We start from the raw sequence: 24,485 nt of genomic DNA on the forward strand, positions 1-24,485 counted from the left end.
TTTACACTAAACCATCCTTATCTTATCTCCCTATACACAGTGAGACCAATATTAAGGGCCTGATTCTATGAATCTGTCTGGGCTTGTGAGATTCTATACGAAATCTCACCAGTACTATGTAGCGCTCCACTTGTAATATAACCCTTTACTGTTCTGTATAATAGCACACAGGGCCGGCCTTTGGGGTGCCTAATTTGCAGAAGGCAGTTTTTAAAAAATAATAATTTTTGAAGACAGTTTTTATTTATTTATTTTTTTATTACCAAGGGCGGTGGGGGGGAGGTGCGAGGCGGCGGCGGCGGGTGCACGATCAAGTGGGTTGTAAGTACACACCGACAGTGTAACACTGTGGAGGGCTTGAAGTATGCTTCTGCAGAACGCATGGCAGGGAGCCCGGGTCCCACCAGACTGCCACTATACAATATATAAATATATTTTCAAACTTCCCACCATGTAAAAAAGCCCATGGGCATCACAGTGAATGCTATAGTGCACGCAGGCTTTTTGGGATAATGCAGTGGATATGATGTTAGCGGCTTTGGAGGTTGTAAACTTCTAAGGAGTCTGCTGTGGCTGACCGTGACCAGTAGATAAGTGGAGTCGGCACTGTTCCCCTTATAGCTTGGTGGAATGGAAAAGCTGAGCGTCTCTTACAAGTTACCCAAAGCTTACAGCACAGGATTCATTGGCTGTATGAAGGATGTTATAGTAGATCAGCAAGAACTTCACTTGGTGGAAGATGCATTGAACAACGCCCCTATACTATACTGCTCAGCCAATTAATTTGGGACCCACTTCTCTTCCTCTCTACATCCTACTTCCTCTTTCCCTCCTCTCCCCGCCCAATCACTGCTGTAATTATTTTCTATTTTTGTAAACTTATTGCTTTTTATATTTTGTGGGGGGTGGGGGAAGGAGAATGCAAACTCTGTACATATGAGTATGTGAGTATGTGTTGAACAGGCAACCAGACCAACATTTTTAATTGGGGGTGAAAATACAGTAGATGTTCCGCGCAAAACAAAGCTGGTATGTTAAAGCAATTTATATGTGATGATGGGCCTTATTGCATTACAATCAGGGGAAGATTGCACAATTAGTGTGTGTATGTGAGCGCATGTATTTTGCCCCTGATGTCTCTGAAGTATGGTACACCAAGCTTGGGCCATGCACGGTCTATGTGAGATGTTGCTTGTTTTGTGTGTACCAAGGAATTGTGCTATTTGAATGAGTGGATGTTTCCATTGTTGATTGCTTTGCATGTCTGAGACTTTAAAACATAGAGGAGAAAGGGACCCTGATGTTATATAGTGGCCTTTTTTGTCATAATATTGTGTGTGTGCATTGTGAGGTCTTTATGATTCCTCTGAATCCCAGCCCATGAGGAGCTGTAAATCAATCCCCTTTTTTTTTTCAGAAACATTTTCCCCAAAGGGGCTGTACATTCCTATTTTTGCGTTTTGATTGTAAGGCACTGTCACATCAGAATGTGGTTGAAACAGGCAACCCTCTGGTTCCACCTGTACAATTATCGCATAGTGTTTGTTTTGTTTGTTTTTTTGAGTTCAGTGTATTTTAAAATATAGCTAACCTAAATAATTCCTTGGTGTAATCTGCACCCAGGGAAGTACTTAATCACTTCTGGGACAGGGAGTTTATTAATAGACGTGTGCGCAGCGGAAAAATTCATTTTGGTTCGTTTTGGACTGATTTGGATTTTTTCGAATTTCGTTTCGGATCGATTCAAATTCGGATACATTCGAATGTATTCGTTTCGGCTTCATTCGGATTCGAATAAATTTGGATGCATTTGTTTTGGGTTCTATACGTAAATTCGGTATGTGTTATATTGATTCAGATGGTTTCAAGTTACACAAATTGAATTATTTCACTGTTCTATCTCACTAAATCTCACTAAATTTAATTTAATTTTTATACTGAATTGTGATTAGTCCATGGCCATTTGAATGTAACAAATAAATCCGAACTAATTCGGATTTATTTGTTACAAATGCATTCGGATTAGTTTAATTTCATTGCTAGGGTAATTCGGAAATTCAAATTGATTTAAATCTCAGAATTTGGCAAATTCATCCGTATTTTGATTCGGAACGAAACACACGTCTATTTATTAAACTTACCAAGGTTATTTAAATTTTTGCCTTCTTAGTTGTATATGATCATTACAGAAATATTTTTTTAACCGTAAATGTTAACCTGGTTACTTTTAACAACATTGGGCATTTGATGTAGAATTAACTTTATATAAATCAGGAAACATCTCTAGTTGCAAAATGAGGCATTTGTTTTAGATATCCTTAGAAAGATAACGCAACCAAATGTCACTTTGTACCCCAAGGATTAGGATAACTAAATATAATGTGTTTTATTGTGCATATAAAAATAAGGATCATAGTTTGACAGCATAGACAATATTGACGTGACTACATCTTTGTTTAGTTACATTGTTTATGAATTTGCTATGTAGAGAAATTCTCTGTTGCTTGTGTACTTAGCGCTACAGAATCTGTTGGCGCGCTACAAATAACCAATAATAATAATAATGGGATGACTAAGCTTGTGCACAGCTGGTTTCTTTATTTTACCTGCGAGGCGGGAAACTTCAGTCCTGAGCACCCGGCCACTCCACAAAGCACAGATCGAGACTGAGTGACAGACGTAGTAAACTCCGGAGTTGGGACTTGGGGGGGGGGGACACAGATGCAATCTTCTGACTAGGGAGTGAAACAGGCACAAGTTTCCATCAAGGGGGGACACAGATGCAATCTCAGGACGAGAGGGAGACACAGGCGCAAGCTTCTGACGAGGGAGGGAAACAGGTGCAAGCTTCTATCGAGGGGGACACAGAGATGCAATCTCCTAAAAGAGAGGGAAGCACAGGCGCAAGCTTCTGATGAGGGAGGGACACAGACGCAAGCTGAACCTACCCTGTAAGTACTAAACCAGTATTAACATTGTTCTGCTGCATAAGCCTTAATGTCACTGGTCGTCGACCACAGCACCTGGATTTCCCTGATCAGTCACCAGTTAGGGATCAGTATGACAGTTTATTATATATATATATATGTGTGTGTGTGTGTGTGTGTGTATATATATATATATATATATATATATATATATATATATATATATATATATATACACACACAGAGAGAAGCACACTCACAGTAACGAACAACTGGCTCAATACTATTGTTAGCCTGTTCTATGGCGATTTACCACCTTGGTGCAGCTTCTTTTATCCCAGTAATGCTTTTCACAGAGAAGAGCTTTCCTGTAGTATATCAGTCTGATCCCGCCTATTATGGTCAGTCCAGCGCCGAAATACCAGACAATTCCTCTCTGAACAAAGAACACAGCAACCCCAGACGATCGTTTCGGCCTTCATTGGGCCTCGTCAGTGAGGTGTAGCCATATTCCTCTTAGCACACTGAGCAAGGAGTCCACGTCTGGTTTCCCCTTTTTCCCATAGGGAGACTAAATATACACAGAGAGAAGCACACTCACAGGAACGAGCAACTGGCTCAATACTATTGTTCTATGGCGATTTACCAACTGGGTGCAGCTTCTATATATATATATATAATACGACAAATAGAAGTCCCAGCACTGTTTCATAAAAGTAAATCCTTTATTGAGGTTAAAAGGAAGACAGCAGACAGCGAAGGTTTTGGGCCTAAATAGCCCTTACTCACTCATGCTTTGCACTATTCTTTAAAAGTGCTTTACCTTCATGTTATCTCAAGTAATAAGCAACAGTTATAATATTCAGAATTATTAGGAGCATTAAACATAAATTGCTGCATTATATTAAAGGGACAGTAAACCTTAAAAATAATGTTATATAATTCTGCACATAGTGCAGAATTATATAACATTATATTAGCCAAACTTTGTAAATCATAATATTCCCTTTTTATTTTGTAAAAATACCGCTGTTTTACAGACCCGCTCTCTGTACTCTGCTGAGCGGGTCTGTTGTTTTTACTGAGCGCATCAGGCCAGCTGTATAGTCACAGCCCGGCCCGACCGCGCCATTAGACACAGTGCAGCTCGCTCCTGCTGTCAGACAGAGCAGGAGCGAGCTGCACTGTATCTAATGGCGCGGTCGGGCCTGGTTGTGACTATACAGCTGGCCCGATGCGCTCAGTAAAAACAACAGACCCGCTCAGCAGAGTACAGAGAGCGGGTCTGTAAAACAGCAGTATTTTTACAAAATAAAAAGGGAATATTATGATTTACAAAGTTTGGCTAATATAATGTTATATAATTCTGCACTATGTGCAGAATTATATAACATTATTTTTAAGGTTTACTGACCCTTTAAGTGCATTTTGATATCTGATTTTTTTTTAAATAAATATAAAAAATGAAAGAGCTAATTTTGCAATGAACTATGGTGTGTACATATGGCTGTGTCACTGCTAATTTAGTCAAAAATCTCCCTGTTGTGTAGCAGAATCATTAGAACCAAGTTCACTTTTTATTGAGGTTTTTTAATGATAATATTTTATTGAGTTTTGTAACAAGTTGTAACATTTCAATCAAAATACAACAGAGAGGAAAAAAAAGGATAACTGAACAGCAGAAGTCATTGTTGTTACATCAAGAAAGTTAAACAGTATCCTTATAAGGTGCATTGGATATGTATTTCTCTAATATGTGTGTTCCACTCAAGTTTCTCACTCGTTCTTCTCTAGGGCTTTAGTGTTCGAGAGATTTCCCTTTTATCTAGCTTCAGTGAACATTATCCATGGTTCCCAAATATTAATATAGTGGTCTTTAGTGGATAGTAGATCTGCTACAGAGCTGCTCATTTGATATATGTAGTCTATCCTTTGTTCTATTATTTTGAATCTAGGGGGCTCTGTTTTCCAGAACTTGGCAATACAAAGTCTTGTTGCCGTACAGATTAAAGCTATTAATTTGTTTTGTGGGGTGGGAAGTTCTGGAATTGGGAAGTGTAAAAGTGCATGTTTGGGATTTATAGTAATTTCTTTTTCCAGTATGGTACTAATTAATTTAGTTGTTTCTACCCAGATGTTGTGTATTTTGGTGCAGTACCACCAGGTGTGAATATATGTACCCTCTTCCCCACAATTTCTGAAGTATAGGTTATTTGAGGTGTTTCCCGATTTTGTGTATTCTGGTTGGGTGCAAATACCATCGAAAAGCGGTTTTTATATAATTTTCTTGGAGGTTAGTGCTACATGTAAATTTTGTGCCGTGTTTCAAGTTTGTAATCCATTCTTGTAGGGGCCATTCTTTCCCTAGCTCGCCTTCCCACTTCCTCATTTGCCTAGTTTTTTTGTCTGCATGTAATAGGTTAAAGGAGGGATATAGCAATCTTATGAGGCCTTTTTGTCTGGTCTTTGTAAAGCATAATGTTTCCAGTGGTGTTGTAGTAGTTGTGACGGTTAGTTTAGGGCCTAGAATTTCCAGTACTGTGGATCTCAGTTGGAGGTAATGAAACCATGTGTGTGTGTCTAAAAGGTCTATTTCATTGTATTGTTGTATGGTCATAAATTTCCCATTGATTAGAGTGTCAGCGATTCTATAAAGTCCCTTATTTTTTCCATTTCTCCTGTACTGTTCTATCAAATGAAGATTCATGGACTATTAATGGTTGGATTATAGATTTGGGGTCATATAGTGAGTATTTAGTCGTAGTCTTGTCCCAATGTATGAGAGATAGCTACATAGTTCTTCTCCTGAGGGGGTCTACTACGTCTGGGCATCTAAAGAAGTTGTGAGATGTCTGTTTGTATAATGTTTGCTTCCATGTATACCCATTGAATGTCACTATTGTTGTCATACCAATGTGTTGTCTGTGCCATTCTAGCAGCATATTAGTATGATGTCAGGCTGGGTCATTAGTTGCCTTAATTGTGCATATAGTGGCTTATAGTTATATTGATACAGATTGTGGATATCCGGGGATAGATTTATGCCTAGCTATTTTATGGTATCTTTTGCCCATCGAAAGGAAAAGTTTATTTCTAGTAATTTTTTTGTGGCGGGCCGTAAATTTGTACAAATTGATTCGCATTTATCTTCATTTATTTTGTATCCTGAAAGGATGATAAATTGTTGTAAAATTTGGTACAAAGGCGGTAAGGAAAGTGGTGGTTTAGTTAATGAAAGGATGACTACATCTGCGAATAGGGCTACCTTATAGGATTTTTCAGCTATTTGAATTCCTGAGATGTCAGAGTTATCTCTAATTTTGATGGCAAGGGGTTCAATACAAAGGGCGAATGGGAGTGGTGATAGGGGGCATCCCTGCCTTGTGCCATTTCTAATAGTTATATTTTTTATTGATAACCTGCTAATCTGATGTATACTGCCGGCGAGAAATACAGTGAATAAAGGGCCTTGTGAAAGGAACCAGTAATTCCCACCTTATTGAGGATTGCATGCATGTATTCCCAATTCACTCTGCATCCAACGATAGGAAGAGAGAAGACACTCTATTGACTGAGGCAAAATTAATTAGGTCTATTAGTTTCCTGATGTTATCTGGGGCTTCTCTAGTCTTAACAAAGCCTGCTTGATGAGGGGAGAATTCAGTCTATTTGCTAGTATCTTCGTAAATAATTTGATGTCTTGGTTAATAAGGGATATGGGCCTATAGTTTTGACAAAATTATTTGTTCTTTCCTGGTTTTGGTATAACTGATATCCTCGCCAGCAGCATGTCTTGGGGTATAGTGTTGCCTTGCATGAAGGCATTGAATACCTCTACTAGCTGTGGGATCAGCACATCAGAGAAGGTTTTATAGAATGATCCTGAATAACCGTCAGGTCCTGGGGCTTTGTTTGTTTTAAGATCTTTTATTGCTATTATGACCTATTGTACCGTGATTGGGGCGTTTAACTGTTCTGCTTCAGTTGTGGATATTGTTGGTAGTGTACTGTCGTCTAGAAATTGGTGGAGGTCTTCTGTCTTATTTGTGTTTGTTTGTCGTGCCGGGAGGTTATATAGGTTTTGATAGGTGTTTGCTATTTCAAGAGGGTCATTTGTTGGTTTGCCAGTTGTTTTTAGGATTTGAGGTACCAACGTTGTTCTCGTTATGTCTTTTAATTTATTTGCTAACATTTTGTCTGGTTTATTGGCGTGGACAAAGTAATGGGTGTCTAAGAATTTAATAGATCTAGTTACTTCTTCTGTTAACAGTTTGTCTAATTCCTCATTTTTTTGTTTTAGGTGTTAAGCTAAATTTCTTCGTGGATGGGTAATTAATTGTGTTTTTATACTAGTGATGTCTTTTTGAAGTGTTCCTATTATTTGGTTCCTGACTTTAAGTTGCTTATTTGATTCTGTAATTAATAGACCTCTGACAAAAGCTTTAAGAGCACCCCATGTGTAAATGGGGTTAGTTGTTGATCCCGCATTAATCTGTATAAATTCTTTGATATCAGTTTTTAATTTTCACAATACTAAGACATCTTTGATCTCTTGGGATTCATAATCCCTTCGAAGTTAATTGTTACCATGGTGTGGTCTGACCACGTGCAATTTAGAATTTGAGCTTTTGTTATTAGTGGGATTAGATTTTGGCTCAGCATAATCAATTCTTGAAAATGAGTTGTGTACGTGTGAGTGGTATGTATAATCTCTATTTGTTTGGTTTAAAGATCTCCACCCATCTATTAGGTTGTGATCTGTGAGGAAGTCCTTTAATAGACTGTAGGTTGGGTCATACCTTTGTCTGTTTTGTTTGTAATTCCCTGTTCTGTCAATCTTGTCATCTAAGGTTATGTTAAAGTCCCCTCCTATTATCATTCAGTATTTCTTCCATTAGGTTAGCTTGTGACTGAGTTTGGATAAAAAGGAAGCTTGTCTTTGATTTGGGGCATATATATTTGCTATGAGGGCTGGGGTATTGTGAATCAATCCTTTTAGGATTAGATATCTACCGTCTTTGTCAGCTATGACTTCCTCTTCCTTGAAATTAAGTGAAACATGGAGCAATATAGAAACCCCACAATGTTTTTTTTTTCCTGGTAGTAATATGGTATTGTTGTGGATATGCTTTATCCCAATATTTAGGTGTACAGGCTTTGGTGAAGTGTGTTTCTTGTAGTAGTATAATATGGCCTTTATGGGTTTTATATTCTGTTCATTCTTTGCGTCTTTTAGTGTTAGAGTGTAGTCCTCTAACATTATGGGAAATTATTTTTAATAGTAGGCATTTTTTTGTTTTAGTCTTGTCGTTTGAGTGATGCTAAGGATAAATAACGGTATGTTAGGGGCAAGTAATAAGGTTTGTATTATTTTGTGCTTCTTAGTAGTCCGTTCATCATATATTGACCTATTGCAGCTTCTCAAGGGTGACTTAGTTACCTTTGTTTGTGTCTTCTGTTTTGTGGAAACACTAAATGGCATGTGTGCATGTCCAGTTAGAATGAGTTAACTTGCTGCAGGCATAATAAAAAAACATATAAAACAATACAATTAAATGAAAACATTTTTACAATAACAGAGATAATTCTATGAAGCAAAGTTGCAGCAAAATTGTTAGAACAGAAGTATATGAACCTAATTAGTGGGGGGATAGGTTAGGGGAGATAGGGAAACTTAGAATGGAGAGTGAGGTGTTTTTAGGGCCAACGCTTCTATGCGCCATTATTTGAGTGAAAGTGGGGTGGGGGAGGGGGGAAGGTTGGGATATGGAGGGCTAGGGGGAGAGGTAAGTGGGTGATGAGTCAACAAAATATAACCATGATCTATAGGTAGATCAAACTACACAATAGGTAGTACAAAAGAAACTAGATCTGACTTTTTTTTGTGTGTGTCAGAAATAAAGGACTGGCATGTACATTAGGATATCAGTCTAGTATACAGGGTACCTGTTTAAGTAGTTACTACTTATACTTTGGATGAGGTAAAAGGTGTCCAGCTTTAATACTTGAGTTGTGGCAGTGATGCATCGTCGTCTGCCGGTAGGTCAATCCTGTCTTGACTCTTCGATCCATGCTCATATTTTCTGGATTTTTTAGGTCTTCCTACTGATGTCCATTCTTTTTGAGGTGGTTTCCGCTGAGGTTTGGGTAAGGATGCAGACGTGAGCGTCCCTTGATAGATGAAGTCTCTTTAGTAAGATTTCACCTTCTTCCAATGTTGAGCAGGAGTAGGTGGTATTCTGGTAGTTGAAGGTGAATTTGAATGGGACATTCCACCTGTATTTAATTTTGGCAGACGTTAATGTTGATAGAATTGGCTTTAATTCCCTTTGTTTACAGAGTGTTATCGAGGCTAGATCAGAATAAATTTGAAGTGGATGTCAGTCAAATCGTATAGTGTTTAGTGATCTGGTGGCTTTCAGCAGTTGATCATTGATGTGATAGTAATGTAACTTTACAATAATATCTCTATGTTGAGATACCTGAGGGGGTCTTGTTAGTGATCTATGTACTCTGTCCATAAAAAAGAGTGCTATGTCAGTCTCAGGGAGTAGCTGTTGGAATAGTTGAGTGACAGTATCTGTGAGATTGGTGTAGGTTTCTGGTAGGTTGCGTAGTCTCAAGTTGGATCTTCGAGATCTGTTTTCCATATCTTCTAGTTGATCTTCCAGTTTTCTTATTTGGAGGGCTTGATCTTGAATAGCGTTTTGCAGGGTTGGTATTTCCTCCAGCTTCTCCTCTATGTCAGCTGTGCGGCCTCCTATTTCCAGTATGTCCTGCCTGATTTCTGACAGTTTTTTTTAAATTCTTCCTGGAATAGGGCTTTTATTTGCAGGAGTAATTCCTGGTTGGGTGCATTTTTTGTTGGTGTATCATCTGGCTTTTCAGGTGTTGAAGGCGTTTTGTTCCCTGGAGATGATAGCGATGCCTCTGGTGCTTTATGCTTCAGTTGTGAGCGAAATAGACAGTCTTTCACTGTTTGAGTTTTATTCTTCATTTTATTAGTTGGTGGTATTAGGTAGTCAGAGGAAATATTAGTGGTATTGAACCCATGACTGGCTTTATATATTTGTTATTAGATTATCAGCAGATTGGTATGCTTATGCTGATTATTACAAGGTTCATGCTAGTATTTGGTTATGCTGCAAACTCATCTCCTTCATTTTTTAGTGTCTTTGCATTCTTCAGTATTTATGTCAGGCAGTACTGTGTCTGTGATGGTGGTCTATCACATATAAGTAGGCTGACCATACGTCCCGTTTTGAAAGGGACAGTACCGTTATTTTATCTTTTTTCCCCCGTCCCGTCGTTTCGTTAATAATATTCATTTTGTCCCGTTTTGAGGGTTATCAGACTGTGCGGCCAGCTCAAGTGTAATTTTTTAGCACACATACCACTTACTAAACATTTTTAAACTCCCAGCCGGCGGGGAGGGCAGTTTTTTTTTTTAACTTTAGGGTTAGGGTTGGGTGGCCATGCCCACATGATCCACTGCACCGCGTCTATGCTGCCCGTGCTCAAAATTAGGGGCGTGATCATTGAAAGCAAGTGACAGCAGGTCAGTACTCAGTCGTGAGCTGTCAGACTGAGCTGAGGAGAGAGAATGGTCATGAGAGGGAAGTTAGTACTACTAGCTAGTGCCTAGTAAGGACAGGAGTCGGACTAGATCTGTCATCATCTGATGTGATGATCATCTGCCTCTGCCATCATTCGAATTAGCGGCTGACCATCACCAGAGAGATAATTCTTGCCATCTTCTTGTGTCACAGTGCGAACATACAAACATAGTGATCAAGTAGATCAATTGTCTACGTTCTGCAAGAATTGTGCACTTCCAAGGTAAGACCAGTGTCTGTGTCTGTCAATCCATTTAATTGTCATTAATTATGCTTATTATTATGCTGTTGCAGTGCTGGTTGTACAGACGTTATAAATAACAGTTATTATCTAGTAACTATTTCCACATTTTTCTCAGTTCTTCCACCATGTAACAATGATTTTGGGCAACTCAGCTAAAAAAAATCTACAATTACTAATCCAGATCTTTAAACCTAATGCCTGTTCAGAGGCTACACTTTTACCATTTAAAATCAGTTAATACGGGGAAATTTGCCTTGACAACATACAGGATTATTTCAATTTTGGAAACATTGTATTAAGGGCATGTGATTAAAAAATATACACGTCACATTACCAATTTATATCGTGGGAACATTGTGAAAACACTGGATTGGTATTTAGATGTTATAGCTCTATGTCTACCTAATTCTGTAACTGAAGGATAATTGTTGGCTCAATAGTTTATATTCATGTCATTAAAGTTAACTTTTGTTAAAATCATACTTTTTTCCTATGAATAAAGAATATTAACCCCGTCTCGTTTTGACATCTCAATGTCCCGTTTTGTCTCAAGGAAATATGGTCAGCCTACATATAAGCCCAGTCTTAAGTGTAGTCTTTATTATACAGTTCTCTATTAATAGCGCTGCAGCTATTGTATAGTGTGGATCCCACAAAGAAAGACTTATGGTTTAAATTATTTATGGCTGTTAGATTGTGTTACCCAGGGTATGTTCCACACGTGTGACGAAGTTGTGCAACTCGTGTCAGGAGCTTTAGGCCTTACCCTGCTTCGGTACTGCCTGATAATGGCGATTCAGAAGATCCCGGGCTTGATGTTCCTTCTCCTGGAGATCCGATGGTTAACGTTTTTCTCCTGAATTGACAAGGCTGTGTCTGCTCCGTTCATTGGAGCGTTATGGCGTCTCTTCCTAGTAGGCCGCGATTGTGGCAGTGCTCCATTTTCGTGTCGGCGGTTGAAGCCGATCCCTTATTGGTAATAGGGAGTTCAGGGTCCGGTTTTGGGTTCGTAAATGCCCCCAAACCCCTTTGAATGTCAGGTTTTACACAGAGCTATCCTTACTTGCGTCCGCTCTGTTCAGCGGTTAGCTCTGCCCCCCTTTTATTGAGGTTTTTAAAAACAAACAATGAGTTAAATTCAAAGTGTAAAATATTTATTAAGAGATTAAAACATTTGCAATAAAGGGACTTTGATATAAGAATTACACTCACAATGTATTTTTATTTAATTCCACCATTATCCTCCAATTTTTCCTGTTTTGTTTTCACTCTACTGCCCTAGAAATGCTGGAACAGTATACACAGTGATTGCTGGATCACTGCAGGAGCTTATTTATATCTGCCAATACATTCCAGTATTTCTAGGGCAGTGTGTGTGTGCATTGTCTCTATGTGTGTGTGTGTACCTATCTGTGTGTGCATGTATCTGTATGTGTGTATGTATAGTTTAGTCACTTACTTGACCAAAAATTGCAAGGGGGGGGCAATCAATGGTTTAGTCAGGGGCCCCAAAATTTCTAGTAGCGGTATGGGTATGAGCTGAATGCAGTATTTTTAGTATTAACTTAAATGTAATTGAGCTTTTTATAATTAGTACGTACAATAGCCTTGTCCTTATCCCAGGCATTAATTAGTACGTAGAATAGCCTTATGCTTATCCCAGGTATTAATTAGTATGTAGGATAGCCTTGTGCTTATCACAGGCATTAATTAGTATTTATTATTTATTTATTTAATTTATTATTAATAGTAGATATTATTTTTTTATTTTAGTATCCTTTGTTGAAAAGCATACCTAAGTAGGCTCAGGAGCAGCAATGCCGTACTGGGAGCTAGCTTTTTATTAGCTTTTGTTTAGGTGAACGTCGGGGGGAGGGGGCATCACGGGTGTAGCCCGCACAGGGTGCCTAAACACCTAAGGCCGGCCCTGATAGAACATTCAATGTGTATATATATATATATATATATATATATATATATCCATATATACAGGTGGCCCTCGGTTTACAACGGTTCAATTTACACCGTTTCAGAATAACAACCTTTTTTCCAGTCATGTGACTGCTATTAAAAAGCATTGAGAAGCAGTGCATTTATTAAAATAGTCAGTAGGTGGAGCTGTCCGCTTGTGTTGCAGCAAAGCCAAGCAAGCTGAAATTAATCAGTTTAACCAGACCTGACCCATTGAGCATATTTCAAAGGAACAAGATCGTCCTGTCTATAAATCAGTCCAGATTGGAATGCTTAGAAAGAACTGTTTGCAGAAAAATGCAAGTGAAGTCTGTGTTGTGTAATTTTTTTATTAGGTTTATAATGCTGTTTAGCAAATGTTTTTGTTCATTTAACTAAGTTTAATTATATATTCTGTGTTGTGTGATTATTTTATTAGGTTTATAATGCTGTTAAGCATTTAAAGTCTTCATTTCAAAGCTTTTAAAATAATGTATTAGTTGTTACTTATGACAATTTTGAGAGGGGCCTGGAACCCAACTCACTCACTTCCAATTGACTTACATTATAAACTGGGTTTCAATTTACAATGGTTTCGATTTACAACCACTCCTTCTGGAACCTAACCCCGGCGTAAACTGAGGGCTACCTGTATATATAAACAAACATACATATACATGTTTAGGCTTGCTGAACTGCATCTTATGTCACAGGCTTACATAGAAACATTTGCATAAATTTAATGCAAGTCATCAAACTGAGCTATCACCTCTAAACATAAAGATGAGCAACTGAACAGTTCATCAGCATTTACAATGAATGGATGAAAAATAGACCATGAACCAGACAAACCCAGTTGAACAACCCTTTAAACTAACCAGATTAGCTTTGTATAGATTACATTTTATATGTCACTATCTGTATCAACTTCCACTTCATAATTAGCAGCTGCCAAGTTTAAATACAATTATCAATACTATATTTTCATGACCTTATTTAGGGGAATAGGGGAGAACATGCAAAATTTAAATTCCATGAAAAGTCAAATGGAAACAAACTCTGAGGTGTAATTTTCATTAAAAAAAACGTCTTAAAGGGCCGTAGTAGTTGAAAAAGACATGTTCCAATTTGCAATTTGTTAGAGCACGTGTGTGTGTGTGTGTGTGTGAGTGAGCTTGCTGTACACATCTGGCAATGACAAAATAAGAGTGTTACACAAATAATCAACTAGGTCCCAGTTGTGCTTTGCTGCTACTGATCACATATGTACATACCTTTCAACAAATGATACCAAGAAAACAAAGTACATTTGAAAACAGAAGTTAATTTAAAAGTGTATTAAAAATACATGTTCTGTGTGAATCATGAGTTTGTTTGATTTTTCTATCCCTTTAATACCTAAAAAGATAGTATATGCTACAAAATCTCACATCAATTAACATTCAGTAGTTTCAGTCTTATGTTTTCAAATTTTGTTTTTCAGAAAGTACCGTCTCCACCATTAAAAAGGTAATACCGTAACATTTATTAATGTTTCAATATTTTAGACTAATATGAAAATCTATTTCATTTTATTTTTATACAGCAAATTCTTAGAAAGTTGTTATATATTTTTGCTTACATGATTTCAAACTTTTGCTGAACATTTGTTATGTGTTAAAGGGACAGTCTGCTTGATTTTTTTTTTTATTGTTTAAAAATTTAGATAACCCCTTACTACCCATACTCCAGCTTTTCTTAACCTGCATTATTATCATAATATACTTTATAACCTCTTAGTTTGCTTGTTTCTAAGCCCCAGCATGCCGCCCCTTATCTCAATGCTTTTTAAATCTTGCACAACAGCTTGGAAGTGCTTGTTCAGGTGTACTATATAGATTACATGGTGCTCACTCCTGTGGAGGATGATAATGGTTTTACAAGAACCAGCACTGGTTGGCTAAAATGCAAGATTCTAAAAAAGCACTGAGATAAGGGGCAGTCTGCAGGGGCTTAGAAACAGTTAATCATAGAGGTAAAAAGTATATGACTATTACAGTGTTGGCTATGCAGAGCTGGGGAATGGGTAATAAAGGGATTATCTATCCTTTTTAAACAATGCCAATTTCAAGTAGACTGCATTCTGTTTTAATGTAATAGGCTGGGAAATAGCCAAGGCATGACAGAAGATTTAAACAAAAGCTCAAACTGGGTAATTATGCATTTTGAGGCTATCAGGAAATGTCAAGATTATATGTCATTTATTTCACCATAGTTAAAACATGTTTTAAAAGGTGTGCTACAAAAACTACATACTATTTACTTGTATAGATCAGTGATAAAATATTATTACCAAACATTATTAAAGGAACACTCAAGTCAAAATTAAACTTCAAGATTCAGATAGAGCATGCAATTTTAAACAACTTTCCAATTACTTCAATTAACAAAATGTGCACAGTCTTTTTATATTTACACTTTTTGAGTCACCAACTCCTACTGAGCATGTGCAAGAATTCACTGCATATACGTATATGCATTTGTGATTGGCTGATGGCTGTCACATGATACAGGGGGAGTGGAAACAGACATAACTTTGCAATTTATTTAACAAAAATCTACTACTCATTTGAAGTTCAGACTAAGTGCTATTGCATTGTCTTCTTATCATGCATTTGTTGATTATGCAAATCTACTGTATTGACTGGTCCTTTAATAGTATTAACAAATTAGTATTAATAAACAGAATTGCCACTATACCATATGGAAAATTACAAAAAATGTGCTATGTACACTACTACGTTAAAAACCTTTTAATTGAACCTTTTTTATTATTATTATTATTATATCAAAACATTATTCTCAGTTATTAGATATATATTTCTTACATAGAAATGGCATTACAGTTACAAAATGTTTTATCCAAACTGTTTGGGATTGGGAAAAGGTTTGGATTTTGGAATATTTGCAGCTGTAAACTGGGACCGTCATGTAGGCAATATTTACATGTCATAATACAGCTTATACAAGCAACCTAAAGATAGTTTTATATCATTTGTAATACTTGTATAAATAGTACCCTCAGAAAGACACTACAGTATTGTAATCAGAAAGGTAATAGTCGTTGTTTTAAATAAATATAGACTATTTGCATCTTAGAACACAAAAATCAAACCATAGACACAGGCAGATAAGTGTGTGACTTACAGGTGGAGAAAAAAAGTAATTTTTGATAATTTTATTTAAAAAAAAAAATATGAATTAAAAAGTTTGGATTTTAGAATAAGTTTAAATTTTGGAAAACTGGATTTGGGGATTTGTACCTGTACCATTTAAAGTCAGTGGATTAGATGCAAGTTTAAGTTATTTTATGAAATAGAAAGGTAGAAAACCAAACCTTTAATGGTTAAGAGGGAAAATGTTTTAAGGCTTTCAAGACTCGAAGATCCCTTTTGTAAGGCAATCTGATTTACAAATTAAGTTTGCAATATATTTTTCTCTCTCTCATTCTGTATAATGTATATTACCAATATGCAATACAAGGTCACCTCTTAATTGCAAATGACATGACCAAAACTGTGTGAAGTGGCTACTGGCTCCAAGACATTCACCTTATAGGGACATAAAACGTCAAAGGGAAAATGCTGTAATGTGATAGAACATTTTTTCCTTCCATAAGGCAGGGAGAGCCAACGACTTCATTCCTTACTGTTGGGAAATACAACACCTGACGACCAGGAGGCGGCAAAGACACCGCAGCCAAAGGCTTAAATATCCCTCCCACTTCCCCTATCCCCCAGTCATTCTTTGCCTTTCTTCACTATAGGAGGTGGCAGAGAAGTGGCAGAAGATTTGGATAGTCCTGTAATGGGTATGTTACCTTCAAGAAAGGACTGGAGTTTTAAGTAATCATGTCAACCTCTCAGTGAGAGTATCGATGAAAGTTAGAGTATGTAGATGCATGGAAAGTCTTTCTGCAAACCCATCCAGACTATCGTATAACAGTTTTTTTAAGGAGGTTCTGTCTACGCTAGAGGTTCAAGAGGCTACACTACCTGAGGAACCTAAGATCCCTAAATTAGACAGGGTTTATGAAGACAGGAAGGTCCCTCTGACTTTCCTGTGCCAGTTAAGATGGCAAACATTATTAGTAACGAATGGGAAAGAATAGGAACTTCTTTTTCTCCCTCGTCTACTTTAAAAAAAAATATTCCTGGTCCCTGACTCTCAATTAGATTTGTGGGGTACCATCCCTAAGGTAAATGGCGCTATTTCTGCAGATATGACTTCTAAATCCAGACTCCTTTCTCTTCCTTTCAATGTGAAGATTTTATTCGGTCCAGGGCTGGACTCCATTTTTTTCTACGGTTACCGGAGGGAAAGGTGCCTTCCTACCGCAGGATAATAAAAATAGTCCTAAGAGATGGCAATTGTCTAATTTTCGTTCCTTTCGTTCTGACAAATTACAACAGCAATCCTAATCCAAGTCCGAGCAGCCCAAGAGTATTGGAAGCCGTCTCAGTCCTGGAATAAGTCCAAACAGACTAAGAAGCCTGCCAAGAACAAATCGGCATGAAGGGGCAGCCCCCGATCTGGGATCGGATCTAGTAGGGGGCAGACTGTCTCTTTTTTCAGATGCTTGGTTCCAGGTTATACAAGATCCTTGGGTCCTGGAGGTTGTATCTCAAGGATACAGGATAGGATTCAAGCCCCATCTGTCCCGGGGGCAGATTTCTTCTCTCCAGTCTGTCTACAAGACCAGAAAAGAGGGCTGCCTTCTTAGGTTGCATACGGGATCTCTCCTCTCTAGGAGTAATTGTCCCGGTACCAAAAGTAGAAAGAGGTTTGGGGTTTTATTCAAACCTTTTGGTGATTCCAAAGAAGGAGTGAACTTTTCATCCAATTCTGGACTTTAAGTGCCTAAACAAGTTTCTGAGTGTTCCCTCTTTCAAGATGGAGACAATACGGTAAATCCTTCCTCTGGTTCAAGAAGGACAGTTTATGACCACCATATAGACCTGAAGGATGCATACCTTCACTTTCCAATAAACAGGGAACATTTTCAGTTCCTGAGGTTTGCCTTTCTGGACCAGCACTTGCAGTTCATAGTGCTTCTGTTTGGCCTAGCTACTGCTCCAAGGATATTTTTGAAGGTTCTGGGGGCTCTTCTAGCCATTGCCAGAACACAAGGTATTGTAGTAGTGCCTTACCTGGATGATATCTTGGTGCAGGCACCATCTTTTTGTCTAGCGGAAGAACATTCGGAGTCCCTTCTCAGTCTTCTTCGATCACATGGATGGAAGATAAACTTGGAAAAGAGTTCTCTTACTCCAAGTACAAGGGTGAATTTCCTGGGGACAATAATAGATTCCATATCCATGAGAATATTCCTCACAGCTAACTACTGCATGTCTTGCCCTCCAGGACTTCTTGAGACGCTCAGTATATGGAGGTGATCGGACTCATGGTGTCCTGTATGTGTCACACCACCGCCGTGCTGCTGCTCGCTATGGCTATTGCCATAGACGTGGCGGTGGTGACTTGTTGCTATGGCCGTTACCATAGATGCAGGCGGTGATGCAGAGCATGCGGCGATGACGCCATCGCCACAAGCTGTCTCTCTCTTCTGGATGCCACTCCTGATTACACCTGTCTGTCCTCCTTGGCACCAATATGCGCCTATATAAGTACCCTATTCACCTCACATAACTGCCCAAGTATAGGTGTTACTGTGTGTGCTCCTGGGTGCTATTATCTGTATGTGCTGGATTGCTATTAAGTTACTGAACTCTGCCTGTCTGACTACTCTGCTTGCTTAACCCCTAAAGTGTTGGATTGCCATAACATTGCTGAACTCTGCCTGTCTGACTACTCTGCTTAACCCCTAAAGTACTGGATTGCCATAACGTTGCTTATCTCTGCCTGTCTGACTATTCTGTGTGCTTAACCCCTGAACTATTGGATTGCTATACTGTTACCAAACTCTGCCTGCATGACCATTTTATTGGTTTATCCCTGAACTGTTACATTACTGGATTTCCTTTGTTGCTGACTCCTGCCTGTTTCCGGTCCTTCTATTGGTTTAATTCTGAACTGCCATACCGCTGGATTTCCTTCCTGTTGCCGCTAAAGACTACCCTGCCTACTGTGAGTACCACTTACCTCATTTTACAAACATTCTTTGCTCTGGGATATTTCCTATCATTTCAGCTTGACCCCAGGATAAGAAGACTACTGACCAAGTTTGATCTGATAGTGGAATATCCCACGAGCATTACAGTATGGACATCATTCCTTTTGCCAGATTCCATCTCAGATCCTTACAACTTTGCATGCTGAGACAATGAAACGGCGACCATTCAGATCTGTTTCAACATATTGTGCTGGACAACCTATCGAGAGAATCACTCTCCTAGCTGATCTGTCCAGATCATCTGTCCCAAGGCACGTGCTTCTTGAGACCGTCCTGGGAGATTGTGACTTTCCGGCTGGGGAGCCGTTTGGGGTGCCAAGAAGGCACAAGAACTGTGGACTCAGGAGTCCTCCCTTCCAATCAATATAGTGGAACTCCAGGCAATCTTCAATGCCTTGAAGGCTTGGCCCCTTCTGGATTCATCCCAGTTTATCAGATTCCAATCAGACAATATAACCTTGGTTGCCTACATCAACCATCAGGAAAGTTCCTTGGCAATGAGAGAAGTATCTCAGATACTAGAGTGGGCGGAGACCCACAGATGTATGCTGTCAGTGATCCACATTCAGGGTGTGGACAACTGGGGAGCAGACTTCCTCAATAGGCAATCTTTCCACCCAGGGGAATGGTCTTTCCACCCCGAGGTGTTTGCAGAGATATGCAGTGAGTGGGGGACGTCAGAGATAGATCTCATGGCGTCCCACCTCAATACCAAGCTACCCAGGTACGGGTTGAGGTCAAGGGATCCTCAGGCAGAATTGATAGATGCCCTATCAGTACCATGGGGATTCAGACTCGTATATATTTTTCCTTCATTACCGCTTCTCCCTCGTGTAGCTGTTCTCATCAAGCAGGAGTGAGCATCAGTGATTCTGATTGCTCTATTGTGGCCGCGAAGGACGTGGTTTGCGGATCTGGTGGGCATGTCCTCATCTCCTCAGTGGAGGTTACCTTGTCGCAGAGATCTACTGATACAGGGTCCCTTCGTTCATCAAAATCTAGAGTCTCTGAGGCTGACTGCATGGTGATTGAACGCTTAATCTTAGCCAAGAGAGGGTTCTCTGAGAGTGTTATCGACATTCTGGTTCAAGCTCGTAAGCCAGTTACTCGTCGTATCTACCATAAAGTGTGGCAGATTTACTTGTACTGGTGTGAAGAGCGTGGTTTTTCCTGGCATAAGGTTAAGGTTGCCAGAATTTTATCTTTTCTCCAGGATGGACTGGAGAAGGGTCTATCTGCTAGTTCTCTGAAGGGACAGATATCGGCCCTGTCTGTGTTACTGCACAGGAGATTGAGTGAGCTTCTGGATGTGCAGTCCTTTGTTAAGGCTCTGACTAGGATAAGACCTGTGTTTAGATCTGGGGCTATACCTTAGAGCCTAAATCTTGTTCTTAGTGTTTTGCAGCAGGCTCTGTTTGCATACGGTTAACATTAAATTGTTATCTTGGAAGGTCATTTTTTTGCTGGCTATTGCCTCTGCGCACAGAGTGTCTGAGATTTCTGCTTTGCAATGTGACTTCCCTTATCTTGTTTTCCATGCTGATAAGGAGGTTATACGTACTAAATTAGAGTTCCTCACTAAGGTGGTGTCGGATCGTAACATTAATCAAGAAATTGTTGTTCCTTCCTTGTGTCCTAATCCTTCTTCAGCGAAGGAACGCTTGCTTCACAATCTAGATGTGGTTAGTGCCTTGAAGTTCTATCGTCAGGCTACTAAGGAATTCAGACAATCTTCTTCTTTCTTTGTCATGTATTCGGTGGAAGCATAAAGAGCAGAAAGCTACTACGAATTCCCTATCTTTATGGTTGAGGAGTGTCACCTGCTTAGCTTATGAGACAGCGGGGCGACAGCCTCTTGAGAGGGTAACGGCTCATTCCACTAGAGCAGTGGCTTCCTCATGGGCTTTTAAGAATGAAGCCTCTATGGATCAGATTTGTAAGGCGGCTACCTGGTCCTCCTTACAGACTTTTTCTACATTTTACAAGTTTGATGTGATTAAAGCAGCTTTCGGGATAAAAGTTTTGCATGCTGTGGTGCCCTCAGAATAGGGTCCACCTCTTCTTTTTTTTTCCTCCCGTTATTCATTGTATCCTCTGGAGCTTGGGTATAGTTTTACGAACAGTAAGGAATGAAGTTGTGGACTCTCCCTGCCTAATGGAAGGAAAACATAATTTATGCTTACCAGATAAATTCCTTTCCTTCCTGGCAGAGAGAGCCCAGGACCCCGCCCGTAATTTTATTTTTGTTGGGCGCTCCCTTTTTATATTATTTCTCCTGGCACCTTTATACCCTGATGTTTCTCCTACTTTTCCTTGTTCCCTCGGCAGAATGACTGGGGGATAGGGGAGGTGGGAGGGATATTTAAGCCTTTGGCTGGGGTGTCTTTTCCTCCTCCTGGTGGCCATGTGTTGTATTTTCCAACAATAAGGAATGAAGTCGTGGACTCTCCCTGCCAGGAAGGAAAGGAATTTATCTGGTAAGCATAAATTATGTTATTATTGCATTAGTACTTGCATATAACTGTGCTTAAGTGCTGTAAAGTCTGCATCTGAGCACCAATGCACTACTGGTACCCAGCTGAACACATCTGGTGAGCAAATAACAAGAGGCATATGTGTGTAGCCACCAATCGTCAGCAAGAAACCTATGGTGCATTGCTTCTCCCGAGCCTACCTAGGTATGTTTTTCATCAAATAATACCTGGAACTGGAACTGACTGATATGTCACAAAATGTATTTAGGAACAACCAAGTACATACATATAGTATAATATAGTGTTGTTTATCCTTAGCCACAAGTGTAGACTCAGTTCCAAAAATTAATAAAGTCATACTCCGAGTTGAGACCTGGTCTGAAGCTGGAAAATCCAGAATACTTCCCTCTTTTCTAAGACATGGTCTCTGTCCCCCCCTCTTTTCCCAAAATCCACTGATTCGATTATTGTCCATTTAAAACTTGTATCATCCTTGTTGTGGACTCTATTGAAATGTTAGACTAGGGGGGTAGTCAGAGTACCTTCCTTTATATTAGAGAGGTGTTCCCTAATAAGAGAACGCACCTCCCTAGTCATCAAACCTATACTGTAAATGACGCCGGGTGCAACCTGCTAAATACACTGCATATACAGTTCTACAGTTCATACACTTTCTATGATTGTACTCTTTGTTGGTAACCTCACTTTTGAAGCCTTCCCCTAATGTAAGATGATCACATGCCTTGCAGGTGGATCTGCTACATCTATATGCTCCCTTGAATCTTAGCCATGAACTTATATCATCCCTCTGTGTAGTTTTCAATTGTGTGGGTGCCAAAATGTTACCCAGGGAGAGCCCTCTTCTAAACGCACATTTGCAGCCATGTTGTATAGTCTCCACCAAGGCATCATCAGCTGCCAGTAACCTATAGTGTTTCTGCACAATACCACAAATCTTGTAATACTGTTCACTATAATCAGTGACAAAAAATGTCCCTTTTTCTCTATCTTTTAAACCCTTTGCCATTGCTTAAAGGGATACTAAACCCATTTTTTTTTTCTTTCATGATTCAGATAGAGCATGAGATTTTAAGCAACTTTCTAATTTACTCCTATTATCAATTTTTCTTTGTTCTCATAGAAACATAGAAACATAGATATTGACGGCAGATAAGAGCCATAGGCCCAGCAAGTCTGCCCGACCTTACCTAACAGTATAAACTTATCTAGTTCGTAGGATAGCCCTATGCTTGTCCCATGCATTTTTAAAGTCCCCCACAGTGTTTGTTGCTACTACCTCTTGAGGAAGTTTATTCCATAAATCAATCACTCTTTCTGTAAAGAAGTGCTTCCTCAAATTACTTCTGAATCTACTACCCTTTAGCTTGAGCTCATGACCCCTTGTTCTTGAATTTTCCATTTTATGTAAAATACCCACAGCCTCAGTTTTACTAAACCCTTTAATGTACTTGAAAGTTGCTATCATATCACCTCTTTCCCTTCTCTCCTCTAAGCTATACATATTTAGGTCAATGAGCCTATCCTGGTAAGTTTTATTTTTTAGACCATGTACCATTTTGGTAGCCCTCCTTTGCACAGATTCAAGTTTGTTAATATCCTTCTGAAGATATGGTCTCCAGAACTGCACACAATACTCAAGATGAGGCCTAACTAATGATCTATAAAGTGGCATAAGAACCTTACTATTTCTGCTGCAAATACCTCTACCAATACATCCAAGCATTCTGCTTGCCTTACTCGCTGCATTACTACATTGTTTACTAAGTTTTAAATCATCTGAAATAATAATTCCCAAGTCCTGTTCCTCGTCTGTAACAGTCAGTAAAGTGTCATTGAGTCTGTAATTAACATTTGGATTTTTCTTCCCTAAATGCATTATTTTACACTTTGCTGTGTTAAACTTTAGACCCCAGTCCTTTGTCCAATCCTCCAATTGTTGTATATCACTTCTCATTTTGTCTACCCCCCCTGGAACATCCACTCTGTTGCAAATTTTTGTATCATCTGCAAAGAGACATACTTTCCCCTGTAGCCCTTTGCTGATATCGCAGATAAATATGTTAAACAAAACAGGCCCCAGAACTGACCCCTGAGGAACACCACTAGTAACAGCCCCCTCTGCTGAATGAACTCCATTTACTAAGACACTTTGTTTTCTGTCCTTAAGCCAGCATTCCACCCAGTTCACAATTTTTGAATCTAGACCAAGGAGATATAGTTTGTGAATAAGTTTATTGTGTGGGACGGTGTCAAATGCTTTGCTGAAATCTAGATATGCTACATCAACTGCTCCTCCCTTGTCTAATACTTTTGTTACATAATCAAAGAAGTCAATTATATTAGTCTGACATGATCTCCCTGAAGTAAAACGATGCTGATTTTGGTCCTCTAAATTGTTTGTCTTTATGTAAGTCATAATTCTTTCTTTTAAGAGGCTTTCCATTAATTTCCCTACTACTGAAGTTAAACTAACTGGCCTGTAGTTGCCAGATTCTTCTCTACTGCCCTTTTTATGAAGGGGTATTACATTTGCTATTCTCCAATCATCTGGGACAGCTCCTGTTAATAGTGACTGATTAAACAGATCAGTTAATGGGACAGTTAGCACTGATCGAAGTTCATGCTATCTTGATTTGAAAAAGCAGTACTGTAAGCTTTAGAGCCAGCCCATTTTTTGTTCAGCACCTGGGTAGCACTTGCTGATTTGTGGCTAAATGTAGCAAACCAATTACTGCTTTTTCAAATCAAGATAACATGAGAACAAAGAAAAAATTGATAATAGGAGTAAATTAGAAAAGTTGCTTAAAATTGCATGCTCTATCTGAATCATGAAAGAAAAAATTTGGGGTTAGTATCCCTTTAATTTGTAGTCAATGTACAGTGATCATACTATCTTTACTATATTATATATAAATAAAATTTCTCGTATTTGTGAAAATGACTTTTCTTTATTATATATTTTACAGAGAATCTTTACCTCTTCCAAGAAGAAACTCTCCACCTAAAATAGTATGTATAAACCTGATAATATATTTTTTCATCTTTGAAGTATGTTAAATAAATATATCAAATATATATATA

General features: G+C 38.8%; 1 protein-coding gene across 7 annotated transcripts in view; it reads left to right on the top strand.

Moving 5' to 3' along the window:
* Positions 1 to 24,485, top strand: part of BLNK (B cell linker) — a 793,385-nt gene that overhangs the window by 720,970 nt on the left and 47,930 nt on the right. For all 7 annotated transcript variants that reach the window (XM_053692400.1, XM_053692401.1, XM_053692403.1 and 4 more), the window contains 2 exons: positions 14,221 to 14,246; positions 24,371 to 24,413. In XM_053692400.1, coding sequence (XP_053548375.1) covers positions 14,221 to 14,246; positions 24,371 to 24,413 — 69 coding nt within the window. The remainder of the gene's footprint in view (positions 1 to 14,220; positions 14,247 to 24,370; positions 24,414 to 24,485) is intronic.

The sequence above is a fragment of the Bombina bombina genome, chromosome 9 (assembly GCF_027579735.1).
Source record: "Bombina bombina isolate aBomBom1 chromosome 9, aBomBom1.pri, whole genome shotgun sequence".
Lineage (NCBI taxonomy): Eukaryota > Metazoa > Chordata > Amphibia > Anura > Bombinatoridae > Bombina > Bombina bombina.